Below are 21,767 nucleotides of genomic sequence, written 5' to 3'. Positions count from 1 at the left end.
TTGCAAGCCAGGTCCTTCACAAGGCCGGAAACCACCATTTGAGCTCTCCACACCACCTAGAAAAGATGTCTGTTAAAACCAGCCTCGAGTAGTTTGAGTTGTACTGAGAGTCAAAACTAATAGTACAATAGTGTAAATTTCCACTGTTGGTGCTAGTTTGAGTTTGCCTGATGCACAATTTGGATCGGTTTCGTAAAATCTGGTCACATATTAAGCTCCAACTATCAGCTATTGTGTGTTCCTGAGTTAAAAGGAAAGTTCATCCAAAAAACCTGTTATGAAAGATCCCTTTAGTCATTATATGTCTTGGTGAAACATTGATGGAAAATGAATAATATTAAATTGTTTCCTATGTATTACAGTGTTAACTTCTTACCAAATATTAGTAAATTTTTCAAACATTTCCTTTTAGCCTAAATAACACAAAGAAACTAGTCCAATCACAGCAAACAAAGGAGGTCATGAATATAAATTATCTAAGCTGCAGGTAATATAGTTTGTCAAGAGTATAGTACAGTGGCGGATCTAGATAGCTTTCTGGGGTTTCAAGAGACACCCCCTTTTAAATTTAGCTCAGTGGTAGTCTAAATACATAAATATTGTTGTACTGACAATTTGTTATAGCAAACAACTATATACCACTGCAGCTATTTCAGTAGCATGCATGCAGTTGCACTTAACTAACACCTTTTATAGCTATTAAACCCTTAGCAACACATCAATTTTCATCTCTCACTGCATTAAGAACAATTGAGATACTCTAATAGAGCAGTCAAGTAACTACTCTGAGCAATCGAAGCTACAGTTTGTCACCATATTTGCCCTATAGTTAGCTATAGTATTTATATTGTAATTGCCAGTGTTGGGAGTAACGCGTTACGTAATATTATTACTTTTGTGGTAATAAAGTAATATAACGAAATACGCTATAAAACAGGTTATATAACGCAAGCTACTTTACTTACAAATGTAACGCGTTACCTAAGTAATATAGTTACTGTAAGGAGTCTAATATTACATAATATTATTACTACAAGTAACGAAGTTACCAATCTCGTTAGTTATCCTCTGAGTAACGGCTAGCCACAACAAAGTAACGAGGCCTACTGAATGAAGCTTATTCACCAGCTTCTTACTTATAACCAAAATTTGCATATTGTCCAACAACACAATCATGTCATGTGATAAGGTGGTAGTTTCATACGTGACAGCTTAAGGCTGTGGACACAAAGTAATATAATATGTAATATTATTACAGTTACTTTATTTTATGGGTAATATGTAACTGTAACTAAATAGTTCAGTTGCAAGTAATATGTAATATGTAACTAGTTACTTTTACAAAGTAACTTGCCCAACACTGGTAATTGCTAACTAAAAATAGCCTAAAATCCGATCTCAGAGCTTCTAAAATTTCAATTTTTTTCTGGAGAAATGTCAGCAGATGCCTTATTCAGCTATACCAACTTTCAGAAACCCCCTTTTAAAAATCCTAGATCTGCCGCCACTGTAGTAATAGTTTCCACACAGACACTTGGTTACTCATTTGTATTAATTATGAACTACTCTACTGATTGTATATATAAAATTCTTTATTTATGTATAGCTGTAAAACTACATATAACGTACATGAAGAGTTCAGCTTGTTACAATTAATTCAGCTATTTGTTACTGTAGCTACTAGTCAACTTTAAATGACGCATAATGTTTTTTAAGATCTGTACAAACTTCCTCGAGTATAAAAAGGTGGTTCTTTACCTCAGCATATTTTGCTTGTTGTCTTTTTATATCTGAAAAAAAGTTGCCTACTACTTTCATTGCTATTGCTTGACGTCCTACTACATTCATTGCTATTGCTTCATGTACTACTGACATAATGACAGGATTTAGATAACTTCTGCTGCCATTCCCATTTCTTGATTGACCTTCAAAGTCAGGCCTGGGCATAACCTCAAGTGTTCTGCTCAAGTCCAGTGTTTGATTATAGACCAAATGACGTGCTAAAGCAAATCCCAATACTACTCTCTGTTCAACAGTATTAAAACACATCAAATTCATTATTGGAAGTATTCCCACAACTGCTATACTTAACTGTTCAAGCTGATTTTGTAATTCACCATAAGCACTCTGGACCTTTGTAAATTCTGATTTCATCCCTTCAACTATTGATGTGATTTCATGCTGCAATGAATTTCCAGTAGCAGTATTGAACATTGCACCCACTAAACAACCTGCACCAACAGTAAGAGCTGCTATGCCTAAACCAATGGTTACTGGACCACCAATTGATGCAACAGCACCTCCTGTAAGAAAGGCTGACATTCCTGTATATGCTTTTGTTTTAGATTGTCTGCGAACTTCATAAACTTCTTCACAAAGTCTTTTTGCTTTGTTGGTTAAATCTGTCAAGTGTTCTATCAGCACTTCAAGATGACCAAGATAACTATCATATCTATCTTTAACAATGTGGAGAAGCAGTTTAAGCTTTGACCCAACAGCTATAAGATATTACGTATGTATAGAACTTCATTGTACACATACAAGTATGTAAGTACTGAACAATGGTAGTCTCAATATTTTTGTACTGGCCGGCTAGTGAACCAATACTTCTCTTTTAACATATTAACCCCTAAGCCTTTGCAGTTGGGAGCAGCATTGTAAGTGAGCCAGGTAATCCGGATTATCTGGGTCACATTTTGTCCGTGTCAAGTGGGTCTTATCCACTTCACTGAATATCTGGGTCTGACCCGGATGAGATCATGTGTGACTATAAGTTAACAAGCTCGATTGTATTGGTGGAAATGCAGTTGTAAACACTCAAGAAACTTACGTGGAGCCACACCCACCATTCAGGAATATGCTTTGCTGTATATGTGGGGTATGTAGAACCATGCACACTTCTCGGAATTGTATCAGCTGTTCTCTGTAAGATCCGTGTTGCTCCTTGACATGTAGGTAACTAACTTCTACTTTAATTTAGTTGTTATTGTGCATTGTTTGTTGTTTTTTGAAGTGTAGTGCATTTTAATCTCAAAAAAACAAACAAAAAAACTAATTTCTGGAAATTCTTAATTGCTGTAGCTGCATGTAGACTTACGTGGAGCCACACCCACTTGGTAACACATAGCTACTCACTTCTTGCAGACAATTCTTTCTATAGTGTAGGGCTAACTAATGGAACTTGTGAACTTTTAATCCATCACTTGAGGCACGCCTCTATTTTATTAAACAGGGTCACATGTGGGTCAGATCCGGGTCCCATCCGGATTACTACTCGAGTCAGTGGGTTAAATGGGTCAACAGTACTGACCCACTTACAACGCTGGTTGGGAGTGCTTTTAAAGTGATATTATGTGGCGAGTATTCTATCAAAAAACATGGGCAATCTCAATTACTGTGGTTCTATTTCGTGATATTCTATATAATCCTCTGGTTGTTAATGCAGTACATTGTATATACAGCATGTAGTTCTTACCTTTGTCACTTAGTAACTCTTCTGTTATGGGCAAATACTCAGCAAACTCAGGGTTACACTGTTCATATAATGAGCTGTCAGGAATGCTAGGTATCACAGAGGTGAAATCACCTTTACCTATATGAGAGTAAAGTTTACAAATCAATGGCTTCAAAAGTGCACATTGGAGCACAGGCGTAAAGGTTTAATATAGTAACACAGCAAAATTGTGCACACATTATAAACAGATGTGCACAAATCAGGACAGTTGTTTAACAATGCATGTAGTGTTATCACTAAAACAAGTCAATGAAACATAAGCACTGTACACTAATGAGATATTACTACAACTACAGCTAGTACATTTAACTTTGGAATGAACTAAACTATCAACTTTGAATATTGAACAACAAGTCATAGTCTTATTCTGAGTCACTTTTCCTTCATATCAGTGGTCAAGCCCATAAATGTCTTCAGAGTGACCCTAAACCCTTCCAACTAGTTTCTATGAAATTGTTTATTCAACTAAATTTTCTGCTAAATGATTGACTGATGCCTCCAGCCAAGCATAATTCGACAACGGATAAGACTACAGGCTCAATTTCTTCACTGTTTGACATTGTTTTGGCCAAAGATGTGCCTTTTTGCCAACAGTAGCAATTACAATGTGAGCATCATGGACTTACCTTTGCCCTCCTTTGTGTTCCATTTCTTTCTTCACTACCGTATAGGTGTTGATTGGCATTAACGTGCCATGGCTTTAGTACAATTTCTACACTGTTTGACATTGTTTTGGCCAAAGATGTGCCTTTTTGCCAACAGTAGCAGTTACAATGTGAGCATCATGGACTTACCTTTGCCCTCCTTTGTGTTCCATTTCTTTCTTCACTACCGTATAGGTGTTGATTGGCATTAACGTGCCATGGCTTTAGTACTTTAAACCCACGGACTGATTGCATAGGTGATTCTCCATTAATGCTGTATAATGCAGCTGAAGCAGAATGGTTACTTCTCATTTCAGTATTGGAAAGTCGAGGCATGTACAGTTCAGTTGTAATTTATGTAGCAACTGGAGAGGCACTTCTTGTACAGTTCTTCATTTTTAATGTTGTTTATGGGTATAATATAGCCGAAAATAAGCAGAATGGTCATTTTTGTGCTTCAGTAGTTAGGGTATGTGTTGTTATTTTTTAAGGCTTTACAAGCACAAGTGCTGAAGGTTATAGGCTCTATAGCCTGTTTAAAAACATTATATTAAGTATGTTTGAAAAGTTACAGAAAAAAGAGAAAATCCTTGGGCAGCCTTATCTGATTTATGCTTAAATGCTTACAGGAGACTGCCAGGCAGTCAGGATGTTTTCTCCTTGTTCATTTCATGCATTTATATCCATAGGAACACTGGAGAGTGACTTGTTATCTCAAAGTACCCAATGTTTAGTCGGACAATTTGTTTCTATAATGGGTCTGGTGCCATTCTTTCCTCTGATACGATATGCAATGGTTCACCAGTATATTATTAAAAAAAAGACAATACAAAATGCATGTCTTTGTAGGCCCTCTAGTTTTAGCATACATTAATTCATTAACTCAATCATATTTCATTCATTATATGATGTAATGTCAACTGCATTTATTAGTATTTGGTTGTATTATTATCAAGGAAAATTGTATGTCTGCATGTATGCCTTCCCCATGTCCATGACCTGCTTGTAGGAAATAGCCGCATTGAATTAGAGTGGACTTGTTTCTACTACTTAATGTCATTTTTCTACCTTAAGGTGACTAAATTTGCAATATACTAAATTTAGCAATTTTCGCAATTTTAGCAATTTTGTTTTTTTCGTTAAATTTAGTACACACTAAACCTGCAAAATGTATGATTAGTTAATTACATCAATTCACAAATTCATAAAATCGCTAAATTTTGTATGCGCTTATTTCGCCAATATACAAAATCGCTCAATTTAGTGTATTGCTAAATTTAGTCACCTTAAGGTATAACCCTCAGGCCCTGCAGTATAGTAGTAATGCCCTCCTTTTCCTTGGGTGTTACAACACAGAGTCTTCATGTTGCTAAATTTCAGTATAGAACCCTGTGTTTTAAAGTCTAACTAATAAGATAATATACACATATATAAATTGCATGTACATTAGCATAGCACATACTGATAAAATAAGTAAACAGAGAAATAGCAAAACTCATCTTGACATAAAACCATAAGTGGTGTGGTACGTGCGGAGTAGGATACATAGGATAATGATAGCTAGAACATCCTATTATAATAAACATCCTATCATACCAATCAGCTCATCACACTGACCTGGATAGAAATTCAGGTAAAACACAGATTAAGTTAAGGTATGCACTAAAACTTTAAGTTTGGGCACCATATTAATTGGTTCTGTGCTATAATCAAAAGATAACACAAGCAAGCTTCATTCATCAGTACTCTCGCACACAAAAGTAGGCATGGCCCCAACTGGATGTCTCATACTGTTTTCTTGCTGTTTGTATTAATGGAGTGATCACTGAAAAATATAGATGATATTGAAAATGGTTATCTGCTATTTACTTTTAAGAAGGTATGTGCACCAAACGATTGAAATATTCTAATAGAGCAGTCATGTAGCCTGGTTTGAAACTGCTCCCATGCTCTACTGTGCTAACACTGATCTATTCTGAGGAATAGAGTTCCAATCGTCACTATCAAGCAAGATGTTATAATGGCACATGAATAATGCAATATGCATGATTTGGGTCAGATCTGGATGATCTGGATGATCCAGTTGATCCTACCTGGTTTCAACAATGATACCAATATTATTGCTTAGGTCGAAATTTACACTTTTCTGTACTGAATTATCAGAAATTTGGAGGCCAAATTTGATTGATCCCTTGGGAAAGCTCCTCTTCCATAGCCCAGCTCAGCACACAGTTCGCAACAGGCAATTACACAAGGAAAGTGATTGCAATTACAGTTGTAACCAGATCTGTGAAAATAGGGCATGTGGGCACATAAAAGTTGATTCCTTTACAAACTTTTATTGCCCATAACATTTCGTACAATCACGCTGTGGCTTTGAAATTTTCCACAGGTATTAAGCAATTAATTTGCTTTATAATACAAGTTGCAGAATGCAAATAGTATATTTCTGTACTGAGATATGTCCTGTCCTGTTTTGTGACAGGGTATAGTTTGCACTCAAACTTCTTATTTTCACAGGCCCAGTCACTACTTGTGATTATGAATGTAATTGTGATGGAAGATATGAGCAATAGTCTGCTTTGTGTTGGATGAATAGTTTGTTATAGTTTTTTTTTCACATGTTTGCCTTCACTGTGATTGTAGGAAGGGCCTGGAAGACAAAACTTAATTGCCCTGCAATTGATTTGCCTGTTCATGAAGAACCTGATGGTGTAAGTTGTATTTCAGTAAAGGATTGCATTCATAAGTTATTATTGCTTGATTAAGAGTATTTTATTTTCCATATTGTCACAGTACAAATAGATTTTTCTGTTGTTGCCACTTGTAGTACGTATTGTAACTTCAAAAGTTCATGGCTTCTAGAGCTGAAACTTTGGTTGACCATTCCTTTGGCTATCTAGATAAAGAAAATGTAATAAAATTGAATTCGAAAAATGTGCTAACACGTGGGGTTCTTACAGATCCAGTCAAAAATCAAAATTGCAGGATAGGTAAAAACAGTGGACCCTGAGACCAAGGACCCAGGGACCTACAGGAATCCAACTCTTTTTGGATGTTTATACACTTCACAACATTCTACACTTGTACTAGGTACCTCTGCAAGTAGTCTTGCATGGCCAATCCACTTTTTTTTCTGTCATGGTGTCTCGCATGATGTTTACACCAATTAGAATTGTAAGCGCCTCTGAAAAGTGTCTGAAGCTGACTGCATTTTGGATTTGGATTTTATTACTGTGTAAGGCAGCCATAAGGCTGATACAACACAGGGGGGTGCAACTGCACAACCCCAAATAATAAGCAGAATACATTCAGTGTAAATCAAAGTTATATGATTTATAGGCCACTGCACAATAAGCATACTAGTCTATTATGCCGCCTAGCTACTAGGGTAGTTTAGGAACATTGTACAAATGCACCATGATGTATGAAGAGCTGCTGGAACTTGCTTAGCTCGGCTTAGCTAGTAATTGTTTGCCTGCAACTGCACAATGAGCATGCTAGTCTATTATGTCACCTAGCTACTAAAGTTTAGAAACATAGTGCAAACAAATATTCTTGGGAAATAGCGAGTGACCTATAATTAATGCAGTCAACTTCACACACTTTCTCAGAGGCGCTTATAATTTCTAATTGATGTAAACATCGTGTGAGGCACCGTGAGGGGGGAAGTGGATTGGCCATGCAAGACTACTTTCAGTGGTACCTAGTACAAGTATAGAATACTGTGAAGTGTATAAAATTCTAAGAAGAGTTGGATTTCTGCGGGTCCCCAGGTACTGGGTCTTTGGTCCCCAGGTTCACAGTTTTTACCTACCCAATTCAATCTCAGAAGGTTAGTACATTTTCCATTGGGGACATGCTCCCCTCTTGCATTCTCAGTGTGGCTTGCACAATCAGCTACCACTTTTCTTAGTCTCCACTACTGCAACACCCCTGTTAGTTAGCATCCCCTCCTCTGTATCATTTCTAGGGTCAGACCCAGTTGACCCAGTTTAATCAAAACAGAGGCACACATCAAGAGCAACATTTTGGGCACTCTATACTAAGTGTATTAAGTAAATGGGTAGCTACCTGTATAATAGCCAAAATAAAGTTTCAGTTAGAGCATGATAGCAAAATACATTTTGGCATGGTTTTGTGTACACCTACACAGCAATGCATTTTACTCATAAATGGGCATGGCTCCATGCATACACATTATAAATGGTTCACAAAAAGCTGGGCAAGGATTATATATGTACATGTACACTTTGGGTCGTCTAGACCTGCTTGACCTGACCTGAATGACCCAACTGAGAGTGCAATTTAATGTATGTCCCGCATATGGATCAGATACCAGTGCTAGCAAGTAGCGTAGCTAGGCATATAGTAGTGTACGAGGTAGTGTAGCTAGGCATATAGTAGTGTACGAGGTAGTGTAGCTATTTAGAATTCCCAACCTCTCCCACAAATTATATAAGCACACTAAAAAGTCTCACCTTCTTCCAGCCACTTGTTAAGCTGACTGGCGAGGTGTATTAACCGAATACCTGGACGCTCGAGAGCCTTTATTAGCTGATCCCAACTGGCGTCTTCTTGTATTTGTAGCCACTTTTCAAGCATTGTTTGGCAGCACTTTACGTGATCGTGTGGATAATCTGCTGCAATTATTTTCAAAGTAGCTATCCGCTGTTCGTCAGAAGCTACCGGTAGCAGCTGTATACCAAGGTCCCACCATTTATCTGCTACCACAGGTACTACGAAGCTGTACAAGTCCCGTCGCAATGGTCGAGTATGCCCTAAAAAGAAATACAATAGAGATAGCACCACTACATGTTATATCCAGTTTACTCTCGAGTTTGTTTGTTCTTAAATTCTCTCCCTCTCCGCTCATTTGTCTTCGTCACCACATCTTTAATGCCGGGCGCACTGAAACTGATTAAAAATTGTTATTATATAGTCTACTTTCGCTGTAATTGCGTATCCAATGTATGCAGTGTACTCTCCGAGGTACTCCCCCACATCACTGCATCACGTGAAAAATCACGTTCCAGAAATCGTGTCGAACAACTTGATAACCGGAACCGGAATCAGGAATGGAACGGAACGACTAAATCAGGTGAAGAAAAACGAAAGCTGAACCCGACCCTAACCTAATGCTAACCTGAGGTTTGCATAATGATGTCTTTCACTGTCTGTATGAAGGTAAGTTTTTGGTGAGTTTGAGGTATCACAGTTTTGTGCTAGATGCAGGGTTGCTGAGAGAAGGGGGCAATTTGCCCTGGGCCATATCCTGGGCACTAGCCTGTTGGGGACTCCAGGGGCGGATTCAGGAGCTGGCAAGGGGAGGGGCACAAACAAATTCAGATTCACCATTAAAAAGGGAATCAACTACTGGCTGCAATCTGTCGTAGTTGATATACACACAGCAGCAAATAATCACCTCTCAGCAGTGTTTCACTATTGAATTGTGCCATTTAGATCATTGCAGAAGGTTGTATGCAAAAGCTAAAACACCAGTCACACGATAATTATTTCTAGAGGTGCTTAACACGCACGAAGGTGCTAGGTGACAGTTTGAGTTTAATTTCAGGTTAAATGTGTTGTAAGGAGAGGTAATATTTCTGCCTTTTAACTAAAAAGTATCCATTTCTTGAGTAATAAACTGATATTGGCCTAACTGGCATTATTAAAGTGATAGCTATTCTTTCTAAAAGGAAAGTGCAGACCGGGAGGGGGGGAATTTGCCCCTAATGCCCCATCCTGGATCCGCCATTGGACTCCAGACAGGAGTAAAACCAGTGTTTATTGTAGGATTTCTCTTTTGGGGGGGATCAGAGTTTTGGGGGTAACCAGGTGCCTAAAAGTGTACATATAGTTGTCCAAGTTCACTATGATTTAAAACAGTTGAAATAGTTGTGAAACTGGTTAGTCATTTATGGCTGTGTCATGAGTGTTGATTTTGATTTTTGTGCGGATTGGGTGAAGCCAAATCCTATGATTGGTAGAGCACAATGCATAGTGATGACATAATGATGTAATATCCATGTGCACCTCATGTACACAATTATTCTTTTAGCAGTGCACTGTTTGTTGAATCTGGTGAATAAATAATTTGTGTGAGATCACTAAGATACTGTACTGACTAACATTGCATGTATAATACTGACTGCATGGGTGGATGTTTTCCAAACTTATAGATAGGCTATTTCAAATTGAATATTAGGCATGGTTATGGAATTTTTAAACCAAACGCATGCCCACAGCTGGCCAAAGGCCGGCTGTGGGCGCGTGCCTGGTTTACTGAAATTGTTTTCGTAAAAGTGTGTGTGTACCTACCTATCTACCTATGTTTGTCTGTACGCACCCACCTGAGCAAAATCGTTAAATGGAAAAGCAGCTTTTACGTAAGAAGTAAAAGTTAAATGAAATCTGTATTAAAGTATTAAAGTTGTGTTTCCTGAATTAGTATTAAAGGATAAGCACCTGGGTTCAAGGGCCCTGATATTGTTGACAGCCTATGTTGAGCATCCTGAGTAGCTATACCAACATCAACCAACTGTTACTACCACCACCCATTTTGTATTGTACAGGTCTCAGTTAGCAGTGCAGATAGTATATGAAGATGCTAGACTGAAGAAAGCATGGAAGTATGCCCTCTTGTGGTTGAATGGTGAACTAGAAAGGGTAAGTGTTAACATGTGTAGTATTAACAGACTAGTTGGTACTCTTCCACTAGAAACCTTATGCCTCTACTACGTACTCTTATGCTAACTGGTCACCACCAGCTCAGAGTAATGAAGTCTCTAATGGGTAAGAGGTGTTGTGTTGATTCCTTTGGTATAATGTTTTGTGCTGTCTTGCAAGCACTACCTGGAGAGATCTAACAGTGCTAAAATTACACTAAAAAGAGCTGTAGAAATATTTCGTAAGTTGAACCTGTTTTAAAACAGTCACGTACAGTTAGCATAAGAAACCTCGGCTGTCCAGTCTCATATCTCAGAAATGTCTATTACTAAGAAATGCATGTTATATCTGCTACAGTGATCAAATTAAAACATGATCAGTGTTGTTATTGCTACCAATAGTAATACTTTCCATTTTAAGGGGAAGTCACATCACTACAGAACATTTATGGTCACTCCCCTGGGCTGTAATAATGTACTATCTCCTAGCAACTGTAGCTATTAATAGAATAAACCAACCACCTTGCAGGTAAACAGCTATTTGTCTCTAATTCAAATTCATTATTGTGTCAATTGACTTTCCCAAGGTTTGAATTGGAGGGATTGCAATTAGGGGACCAAGATATGGTCTCAGTAATGGTGACCTTGTCAATGAGCCTATGATATCCACTGTAGCCAAATTGTACATTGCTAATCCAGAGGAGGGCAGAAACATTAATAATTTTATTTAATCCAGAGAACCAAGGGTTTTGCGTAATTCATTTTAACGTTGCTTAAGCACTTCCACCCTCGTCTGTGCTAGCCTTAACAGTAGTTTTACAGAATGTCATATAGTTCACAGGAAGCACAGATGAAGACAGTGATGTCACTATTATTCCTGGAGGTGATCCAGATGCTGGGATGCCGGCCTCAGAAGCAGAAATTCATGGCATTGACCGCACCAGAGGCCCAGAACACCAAGTATCACAAGACACCAGTATCTCAGAGAGCCTGGATCACATGATGAAGAAGCTGAGATTGATGATGATAGCAGCAATTTTGACAGTCAACATTTTTCAAAACCGGCTGAATCAGAATAGGAGTTAACAGACTACAGTAATGATGATAATTATAGGGAGCGATATGTGTTATGAAATAAGACTATTATACTGTACATCAATAATAACTGTGTATAAGTTAGAATTTTATTATTTTGTTAACAATATATTACACAGCAGAAATTTGTACTGTTCTTGTTTGCATGAAAATAAGGAGATACCAAAACCATTAATGGGCGGCAAAATATAATTTTATTCAATAGTTGTGGTAGTCATTTCAAAAAAAGTAATTTGTTATTCAACCCATGCAACTTATAAACTAGTTACGGAAAAGTGAGTAGTGGGATAAGTTTGTAGTTACTTTATTATGCTGGCTAGTTAAGCTGTTGTATATTTGATGCAGGCGTAGCTGCAAAGATTGAGGTCCACTCTAACAGAGCAGTCCCTTAAAATAATAAATCATGAAAATATTTTTGGGTTAATTTTTTACTAAAATGAATTCAAAGTGTAGGTACTCCCAACTCTGCTGTCAGTTAACTGACTGAAGCTATTCCTCTTGTACATGTTAGAATTGCACAATAAAATTTATAAAAAATGATTATGTGATAATATAATTGTAAGGCTGTCAGTGTGCAAACTACATTCCTATATGGTGTCATAGTTGTTTGTGTAATAGTGCTGATAACTGTAGTAGCTATCAGCTACATACATGAAACAAATAAACCTTAAAGTGAGTGTCCATAATTCATTATGGGCTTTTGGTATTACTTAAGTTAAAATAAGTGGTGTTGGATTAGTTGATGAAAAATTAATGTCTACATCACTAGTATAGTCTATGTAACTAAAGAAATTGTGTAAACCATCAACACATAGTGCTAACTATTGTTATGTATTTTATCGATGATCACATGACATCATATGACATCACAAAGTATCAGAGCAGCTATCAGTAAAGTGGTGAAGAAGACAGTGTCTACTGAGATAGTTTCTATGGAGGCCAATACAACTATGTCAAATAGACCTGAGGAGCTGGACATTTACAATGTCACTTATCCTTTGTGGGCTGTCTATCTGAAGATGTTCTTGTTGCAGTTGTCAGCCTTTTTGATGGTTATGTCCTCTTTGATGGTCATCTGTGTTACTCTAAAAGATAAGATGTTAAAGAATATTAACAATCTTCTAGTTGTTAACCTTCTAGTTTCATACCTAATGTTTGTAGTAGGGCATTTCAGTTTCAACATGTACCTCACTGTTATATACATTTTTGGTCTTGAGATGGATGATCTTTGTAATGTGGTTATCCCAGTTTTGTGGATGTTGACAAGGGTTACTACATTGATGGCTGTTCCATTGGCTGTTTATCGCATAGTGAGTGTTATGTATCCATTTTCTTACAAGAGGATTATGACAAAGAAGAAGATTATTGCAATGATAATAGCATTATGGGTTTTTGGTGTATTAGTTACAGTGGTCCTTGCTGCAAACTATCATCTTGTCTTTGTACCATCTTTGGCAGCCTGTGCTGCAACTATTAAAATTCACCCAGCAGTAATCTTAATCTTTGTAGTACCTGAAGTGATGTCTTTTGTGGTTCTTCTGTTTGCCTCTGCCTACCTGCGCTACAAGATCATCAAGTCAAATCGATTAGTCCATGGTATACAGAGAAGTTCTGCAGATAGGGAGAATGCCATCAGAGCGGGTAGATTGGTAGAAGCGTTTATGGAACAGGTAAAGCCTACTGTGTCTGTATTGATTACTGGGGGGATTGATGGATTATTTGATTTCTTCTTGATCGCTATCAGAATAAATAGTCTATCTTCACCAGTGACAGAGTTTCTTGTTTTACAAATAGCTGGTGTAACTCTGGTCTATTGTCAACTACTAAGCCACTCATTGTGCTTCGGGTTGTACAATAAGGAAATACGAGAGAAGATGCTTACTTGTTACCCTCGACAAAGCAAAGTGATAGTACTAAGTGCAAGTGAATGAATTATATATTACTCACTGTATTGTATTATATCTGGATGTATTCAACATTATTCATAATTCATATATCCAGGTGTACTTTATCATGATATTGTTTATTTATTTATTTATTCTTGTGTAAGCTGTAGTGAGATCAATTCCAGTATATAGGAATGAGGTGGTGATGGTGGTGGGCAGAAAAGTTTTAGAAGCTTTCAGATAGTACTTTAGACAATTGTCAGTCTGATAGCACAGATAAAATTTAAGTACAAGAGTTTTATGAACTGAGTAGTTGAATGTTCTATTAGAGTATATCGGTATTATGTTACAAGCATTGACTGTCCATGGTTTTCTATTTCCACTGCCCATGTATGGAAAGCATAATAATGAAATGAGCAAAATTAATTTTGTCTTCTGCTAATGTTAGCAAAGTTTATCTGTTCTATACCATTTAATTATACCATGCGTGACATTGCGTGTTTACCTTCTTGCAATTCTACTGGGCACACAGCAACAAGCATGAAGTACAACATACAGTATACATAAAGTTGCATGTTCATCCTAGAATGAGTTATCCTATATAGTTGCATTTGGGTATTCCAAAACTATGTCCTATTTCAGCTACAATTATACACAATTGGCCTGTATGTGCATGCGTATGAGCATATTAATGCAATCACAATTATTCTTTTGAGACTAGTTGTTTGCTGTTTTAACTGTTTATAGCCTTTACCTTTCTACCCAGGACCACAGAATGATGTATGATAAAGCAATGATAGAGTGAGCATTACTAGAATGCTAAACTTCTTAGAACAGTTTTATGTGTACTGGCATGTAATTGTCACTCTATTGTTGTTTATATTCATCAGTGTCATGTGCTCTGCGGAAGTTTCATATATATATTTAATAGTTATACCATGGCCACGAGGGATTTGCCTGATATATATATATGCCCAAGCCCGAGGGCTGCGGGTACATATATCAGGCAAATCCCGAGTGGCCATGGTATAAGTAATATATACCACTCCGGTATGCTCACCTAATAGGTGAAGGAAGACTAACCTGCATTCACCACATTATTTATACAGAGGTTTGCAAACATCGATTGTGGGTTTAAATTGTGGGCACAAAAAAGAAATGATTGTGGGTTTCACTGGTTGTAATGATACCACTTTAACCAAATTACCATTTTGTGGATGAATAAAGTAACCAAAGATGCTAAAATAAACACTTAGACATATAGGTTGGGAATGTTTGAGGTATCTTTTGAAATGTACTCTGTAGAAAAACAATTCCCACATTGCAAAAGTGATTATTTTAGTGATGCCTAGTAACTGAACTATGCAATGCTGACTCACTCAATTCTTTTTGCTTTACAATAATTCCCCTAACTAAACCAATATGTTTAACTCAAACCCACAATGCAAAACTTTAAGCAGTTCTAATTCAAACCCGCAATGCAAAACTTTAAGCAGCTCTATATAAATAATCAAAGGGAACCAATGCTTTGTAACTGTCTCGCAGTTGTGGTCAGGGTTATATCATGATATCGCCCTAATCACAGGACGATATCTAGATATCGCCCTGTGGTCAGGGCAATATGTGATATATAACCCTGTGACCAGATTTCACAGAACCGATCCAAATCGCACATCAGGCAAAATCAAACTAACACCACCAGTGGATAGCTACACTATCGTACTACAAGTTTTGACCCTCAGCACTACTCAAACTACACGAGGCTGGTTTTTACACACGTCTTTTCTGGGTGGTGTGGAGTGCTCAAATGGCGGTTTCAGGCCTTGTGTAGGACCTGGCTTGGCAAGAGTCAGTGGTTTACTGGTGGACAGCCTTATAATGTTGGCCAGACGTGTTCTCTGCTGATTTTGCTACATATCAGCCACTAAGGAGCCAGCACAGCCCTGTAATCTGGTGTCTGGACTCCAATCGTGGTCTGCCTCCATTTTGAGGTCTATCTTTTGCCCTCCCCGCCACCCCCCAACCTCCACCCCCCAACCTCCACCCCCCAACCTCCACCCCCCAACCTCCACCCCCCAACCTCCACCCCCCAACCTCCACCCCCCAACCTCCACCCCCCAACCTCCACCCCCCAACCTCCACCCCCCAACCTCCACCCCCCAACCTCCACCCCCCAACCTCCACCCCTTTGTGAGCACTCGTGATACTACTTCGCTCGTCCAACTGCTCAGATTTTCTATCTTATTTGGCGGGAAACTGTACAAGCAGCTACAAGTACTGGAAGTGGCTTGAAAGGTAACAGATTGATGCATCTTTTGTGCAAATTTCATACGCGTGCTTGCTATCCTTGGAGAGTTATGCTGGCTTCAGTTCTTTAAAACCGTTTATCTCGGAACTTCTAATGTGCGATTTGGATCGTTTTTCCAAAATCCAGTCACACCCTGTGGTTTCCTTTGATGTGAGGTGTCAAATTGGTATACATATATATCAATGTGCCTGACCTATTATTATCATTGCTACATTTTTTCTTGCTACATGTTGTAAATGAACGAACCTACTCTAGTCCATGAGTTTGATACATGTGTTAAAGCACTGCTTGTTAGATTTTGTACTAGGTACTGTCTGTCCATCTTACATACGTAGGATTGTGTGCAATTTTCATAATAACTTAGTTGAGCAGGTATCATTTTCAGTGCTATTTAATCTTGAATTCTGTGCAGAAACAATTAGGAGCTACATCAATATACTTAAATGAAAGTATACAAATTCATCTATCAAACTTCTTTCATAACTACCATTCTTCTTACACATGGGGTATAAATTATATAGTACATGTTTGCATAGTACGCATCATGATACAAGTATTAAATGGTCATCCAAGTCAGCAAAATTAAGTGGTGATAGTTAACTGTCTTGCTATCCCATCTGCATGCCTTACATAGCTAGCTATATAGTTGACAAATATGGCTACACTGCTTTCTTGTGTGAAGGGGAGTGGTCTAACTACATGAAACTTCTTATCAACACTTTACAAGGACAGCTTTGCTAACCTACAAACTTGTTGTCTCTCCTCTACCAAAAAGTTTTTCTGCTCGTCAACCATTGCTTGGTAGAATTCTCTTACTGTAACCACACAGGCTACTTTTAATTATAATGAATTTACACCCTTTGTTAAGGACTTTTACTTGAACTTTTACTTGTAGCTTATCTTGTATTATCAGTATGATTTTATAGCTTGTAGTTGTGTTTTGTATTGTGTTTATTGCTGTATGTGCTCTGGTAGGGAAGAACAGCTCAGTTTTTGCTGACTACCATGAGATTAAACAAATAATCAATCAATCAATCAATCAATCAATCAATCAATCAATCAATCAATCAATCAATCAACCAATTGTTCAAATATTTGGATAAAAAGGGAAAAAAACCCAAGTTCATGCAGTAGTCCAGTCCACCAGTCCAGTCCAGTGATTGCATACAACCACCCATGGTGTGGATACATGCACATATATAGCAGACTTTGACTCATGATTAATGCTATTATTGTTTTTAACCCCATACATAAGTGTTAAATTGAATCATGAATTGACTTTTGACTTTTTGACTTCGGTCTGGTACTTGTTACTAGCGTAAGTCACCAATTGTGACTGGATCTGTGAAAACCAGTCTTATCGCCCAAGACAGGAAGTTTGATTTTTTTCACACAAGCACAAACCTTAACTGATGAATGCCCTATCAAATTTCACTATCACAGTCGACCAGAGTAAAGTGGTCTGCATTTTTTTCAAGCACAGTGGCAAGCCGTACAAGTGGTTTGGGGTCTTGATGGAGCCCTGGCCAACCAGGAGATGGCTGTGTGTGGTTGTACAGCTCTGCGGTATTGGACAATGACTTGTGTTGTAAATTTCCTTTCATATTAGCCAGTTTTGAGCCCTGAATGGCCCATAACTTGGCCTAATTGATCCCAACACATTCCTTTTCAATTTTTGAACACCATCTTGCCCCCGCCAAATATCATACAGTATGGTAGTGATGCATTTTGCCAAATATCCAATTAATTAGCCAATAGTGAAATTTACATATTGGACAATGCTGATATCCAATGTGATTTACTTATACATAAATTCTGCAAGTATTTTGTCATTTTAAAACAGCAGTTTACTGATTATTTACCAATTAAATGGTGCATCACTACTCTACGCTTAGTGTAACTGTAAGAGAATAGCATGTCAAATTAGTGGTGAATTACAATAGTAGGTCTTAATTTGTTTAATTTTCAGTAAGTGTGTTTTGCTGACCTAGCTGGATGGCCCACTGATTCAAATTATACAGGAACGAGTGTGTGTTTGTGGACGAACTTCTTGGACTTATTATTTAATCAACTTATTTATCATAATTCAGGCAGCACTCAAGATATCAGACATTTTGCTAGTAGTTATTAGATTATTACGGATTCACCAGAAACTAAAGCAACCCAAAGTCTAACTAGCTATGAAATCGTCACCCAGCACCTTCGTGTGTACTAAGTGCCTCTAAAATAATTATCGTGACTTCACAACCATCTGCAAAAGCCAAAATGGTAACAATCAACAGTGAGATACTACTAAGAGGTGTATTATTTACTGCTTCAAAAATGCAGCAACTAACAAGAGGATCTGGCTCTCCCTAACCACCTACAACTTGCCTCCCTCCCCTTGCCAGGTCCTGGATCTGCCCCTGAACTTTGTAATTTTTCTTCATCTTGATTTGCAAAATCACTGTAATCACAAATGCATAGGAAAAAAGACATATAAAAAGGGAAACCAACCATATGCTGACGTTGGGGCTTGCAAATTACAAAAAGAAGTGATACCTAAAACAGCCAAACTGTCAAAGAAGGCACAACTCCCAGGGTCAAAAAGTTGGTGGCCATGAAATGCCTACAATGGTGCTAATATTGATCAATTTTGATGAAGGCTGGGCAAGATTTTACAGCTAGTACATATCCTCAGTGAAAAAGGGAACATACTCCACTAATACTTAATTATGTGTATATAAAACTTTATTTTTAAATTAGATTGACTGCTCTGCTGTTGCAAGGATTAGCAAGGCACTTGTACATCGGACGTCTCTCCTACAAGGTCTTTAGAATCATCATCCGCATCCACCAGATCAGAAAGATCATTAATGTTTACTGGTGTTAACAAGCTGGGACAATGTACAGCAGAGATCTGGGTAGCTACCAGTAGCTGAGTCACACATTGAAGTAGTCTTGGTGTTGTCACTAGTACTAGTTGTCACCCAGTGAGAAAGTAAGACTTTGTCTATCTTGTTTATTTGTGTTGTCAAGTCTCACGGTAGTGAGTCATGCAGCCAAGAAAGTAACACCTGCACATCACAAATAAACAAGCACAACCACTACTGTGCGTTGTTTACATGTGGCAACAGTTTTTGCAATCCTCACCATAATCCACATGATGTTAACACCTCAGTACAGCAAGCTTTCATCTTATACATAAACAATTTTTATACCATACCTATTCACTCACCCAATATGAAATGAATTGGTGCTGGTTGATTCATTACTGTCACTTACACCCAGGTGATCACTTTCACCACAAAAGTATAAATTACAATATGAAGCCATACAATTTGTAATCCTTTTTACTATTGCTATTAATAATATTAAACATTAGTGCAATAAACTTAATTTTTTTTGTGAAGTGGTAACTAGCAGTTTGGCAGATTTTTTGTGAAGATGCCAACTGGAATTAATAACTTCCGCAAAATAACAATGATTTTGAGAGACACTGCCTGGGAACATTTCTTTGAAAGTTTAAAGGAACTTGTAGAAGGATATATACTTCTAACTATGAGATCAATGATGCCTGATGGGCTTTGAGTATAGTCTAGTGTCAGGTGTACCTCTATAATAATAATTATAGTGCATTGTTTAATATGAGCCTGTTAAGTCCATGATTTATATCCTATCCTTGCAAGAATCATAAAGCTCAGCTGAAGAGGAACCAAGTATAAAGTCACAGTGGAATTGTCACTTACTACATACCAAGTTATGCATTCTTACAGACAGGAGAAGGCTAGTAGCACCACCGACACTACTAGCATGACTAAATTGCTGGCTCCCTGGATCAAAGCCTGGTGTGGTAAGATTCATTTTAAAAGTCAATAGTTCTTTACAATACAAAGCAAAAATAGCTACATCAGATATGTACTAACAAGCTACTTCAAGTAATTATAAACTGCATGTACCCACCATACCACAAGTAACAAAACTTCCTCAGGGCTAGGCACATACATAGTGGCTGAGAGTTGTGGCTTTAAATTTCAACAATGGTTCTGACAAGCAACCTATGGAGTACCAGCCTTATAGCAAGCCAACATTCTGGGTAAATAATATATGAAGTGTCCACTGTCCAAACAATGATATCTCCTGCCAGTGTTAAGTAGTGTACGCTCAATTAGACAATTTAATGAGGTCCATTTATGGCCACTCCAACTGGTGATTTAGTGGGATTCAGCAACAGTGAAGTGACTGCTCAATTAATATATTTTTATGGTTTACTGGCTGTTCTATTAAAGTATATCGACCACACTAAATACCACACCAATTTTCTGCAGATCGTAACACTCAAAATATATCTGCTGCAGCCTGATTTGTATTTCTGAAATCTGACTTTTTCAGTCAGTCAATGCAAGCATTTTGCCATGCATGCATTTCTCAAATTTCACGTTCTCTGTAAGTGGTGGACCAGAAACACAATTGTTTGGCCTATCCAAACAAATTCACTAATTGGAATAATACATAATTAGATTGACTTATGAATAAAGTTTGACCTATACTTTTTTACAAATCATATTCAAAAGTTTAGCTTTTACCTTTCTTCTTAGATACTCACAAAACATGAGCAAAACCTCCAAGCTTGACTGTACAAAACAGGTGCATCCACATAAGTAAAAGTAACCAGCAACTAACAGAACTGATATCTATTGTGGCCAAGAAAAAGCAACCAACTATAATTCTAATATTGATCCTTTGTCATTGACTCGTGCAGTCTTCCTGCATTCCTAACAAATTTATTTAAACTATAAATGGCTAGTAAATTGGCTGCTCTTTGAAGAAGACTATTGAAAAAGGTGGCAAAATTACAAGCCAATTAGAGTTAAAAGGAATTAATGTAGCAAGACTGCACAAGTCAATGATAAGGGTTCATTGTTGTTATTACTAAAATATAGTTTAATAGTTGTGTTACCATTCATCGTTGGCTGTACAAGATATCAGCTCCTTTAGTTGCCAGTAACTTTTACATTCATGAACTCAATGTTTTTGAACAGTGAAGCATGTGGTAAAGTTTACTGCCTGAAAATATGTTAGCAAAATATATGTACTAATATAATCATAATTGTATGACCTCATATTAACGAGTATATTAGAATTGGGGGAGGGGAGGAAGGAAATAAAGGTCATTATCAATTACAGTACATTCTCATCTTATCCTTAAAACTTAAAATCATCTAATGAGCTGCAATCAACAATATGTGAAGGTAAATTGTTCCAGAGCTTGATTGTGGAAGGGTAGAAGCTAAATTTGTAAGGATCTACATAGACTGCTGGCTGTGTGTATTTAAGATGGTTTCCCCTTAAGGTCTTGATGGCTGACAAATGTATATAAACAGGTAGTGGAATATTAACAGGTTTTTATAGATTGTAGACAAAGCAGCAGTATTCATATTTTGTGTTTGTTGGTCTATAGCATGTCAAAACTCAATTTGTCACCAAATGTCAGTATGTACAGTGCATGATGGCAATATACCTGGTAATGTTCCTGTATCAGAGGAATTATGCCAATGCTCCAGAATCAATTTGACAGCTGAGTTGCCCATTGTTTCTGACGATAAGGATCCATTGAGGAAAGGCTCCATAAGTAAAGATGATGAACCTGCTGGAGAACTTGTGATGTGGATT

General features: G+C 37.5%; 3 protein-coding genes across 5 annotated transcripts; 2 read left to right on the top strand and 1 right to left on the bottom strand.

Annotated features, from left to right (window-relative positions):
* Positions 1 to 1,556: 1,556 nt before the first annotated feature.
* Positions 1,557 to 9,161, bottom strand: LOC136240507 (uncharacterized). The gene is made up of 4 exons (XM_066031500.1): positions 8,992 to 9,161; positions 8,640 to 8,939; positions 3,476 to 3,592; positions 1,557 to 2,498 (listed from the first exon to the last, which is right to left on the bottom strand). Exons 1-4 carry the CDS (start codon positions 9,032 to 9,034, stop codon positions 1,681 to 1,683), a joined length of 1,278 nt encoding a protein of 425 aa, XP_065887572.1. The 5' UTR covers positions 9,035 to 9,161; the 3' UTR covers positions 1,557 to 1,680.
* Positions 9,162 to 9,210: 49 nt separating this feature from the next.
* On the top strand, positions 9,211 to 12,065 carry LOC136240736 (ubiquitin carboxyl-terminal hydrolase 9Y-like). Of its 3 annotated transcripts, none has more exons than XR_010693934.1 (4): positions 9,211 to 9,345; positions 10,734 to 10,827; positions 10,880 to 11,068; positions 11,661 to 12,065. XR_010693934.1 is itself a non-coding variant. In XM_066031774.1 (4 exons), exons 1-4 carry the CDS (start codon positions 9,319 to 9,321, stop codon positions 11,827 to 11,829), a joined length of 375 nt encoding a protein of 124 aa, XP_065887846.1. In that variant the 5' UTR covers positions 9,225 to 9,318; the 3' UTR covers positions 11,830 to 12,065. The 3 variants fall into 3 exon arrangements, 2 of the variants coding, with proteins under 2 accessions (XP_065887846.1, XP_065887847.1); XM_066031774.1 differs by having other exon boundaries at positions 9,225 to 9,356; positions 10,880 to 10,953; XM_066031775.1 differs by lacking the exon at positions 9,211 to 9,345 and adding an exon at positions 9,384 to 9,755 and having other exon boundaries at positions 10,880 to 10,953; positions 11,661 to 12,064.
* A 716-nt stretch (positions 12,066 to 12,781) lies between these two features.
* LOC136239930 (melatonin receptor type 1A-like) lies at positions 12,782 to 13,852 on the top strand. The gene has a single exon (XM_066030673.1). The coding sequence runs from the start codon at positions 12,782 to 12,784 to the stop codon at positions 13,850 to 13,852; it is 1,071 nt and encodes a 356-aa protein (XP_065886745.1).
* The last annotated feature ends 7,915 nt before the right edge of the window (positions 13,853 to 21,767 follow it).

The sequence above is a fragment of the Dysidea avara genome, chromosome 12 (assembly GCF_963678975.1).
Source record: "Dysidea avara chromosome 12, odDysAvar1.4, whole genome shotgun sequence".
Classification (NCBI taxonomy): domain Eukaryota; kingdom Metazoa; phylum Porifera; class Demospongiae; order Dictyoceratida; family Dysideidae; genus Dysidea; species Dysidea avara.
The sequence above is the reverse complement of the archived record's forward strand: the minus strand, read 5'-3'. Positions and strand labels throughout refer to the sequence as shown.

Bases quoted from the DNA above. Each gene is read 5' to 3' on its own strand.
- LOC136240507 (XM_066031500.1), bottom strand. From the start codon at position 9,034: ATGAGCGGAGAGGGAGAGAATTTAAGAACAAACAAACTCGAGA. The intron at 8,940-8,991 runs GTAAACTGGATA...ATTTCTTTTTAG, and splicing joins AAGAACAAACAAACTCGAGA to GGCATACTCGACCATTGCGA. The intron at 3,593-8,639 runs GTGAGACTTTTT...ACTCTCATATAG, and splicing joins TAACAAGTGGCTGGAAGAAG to GTAAAGGTGATTTCACCTCT.
- LOC136240736 (XM_066031774.1), top strand. From the start codon at position 9,319: ATGATGTCTTTCACTGTCTGTATGAAGGTAAGTTTTTG. The intron at 10,828-10,879 runs GTAAGTGTTAAC...CTCTTCCACTAG, and splicing joins TGAATGGTGAACTAGAAAGG to AAACCTTATGCCTCTACTAC. The intron at 10,954-11,660 runs GTAAGAGGTGTT...AATGTCATATAG, and splicing joins AGTAATGAAGTCTCTAATGG to TTCACAGGAAGCACAGATGA.
- LOC136239930 (XM_066030673.1), top strand. From the start codon at position 12,782: ATGACATCACAAAGTATCAGAGCAGCTATCAGTAAAGTGGTGAAGAAG.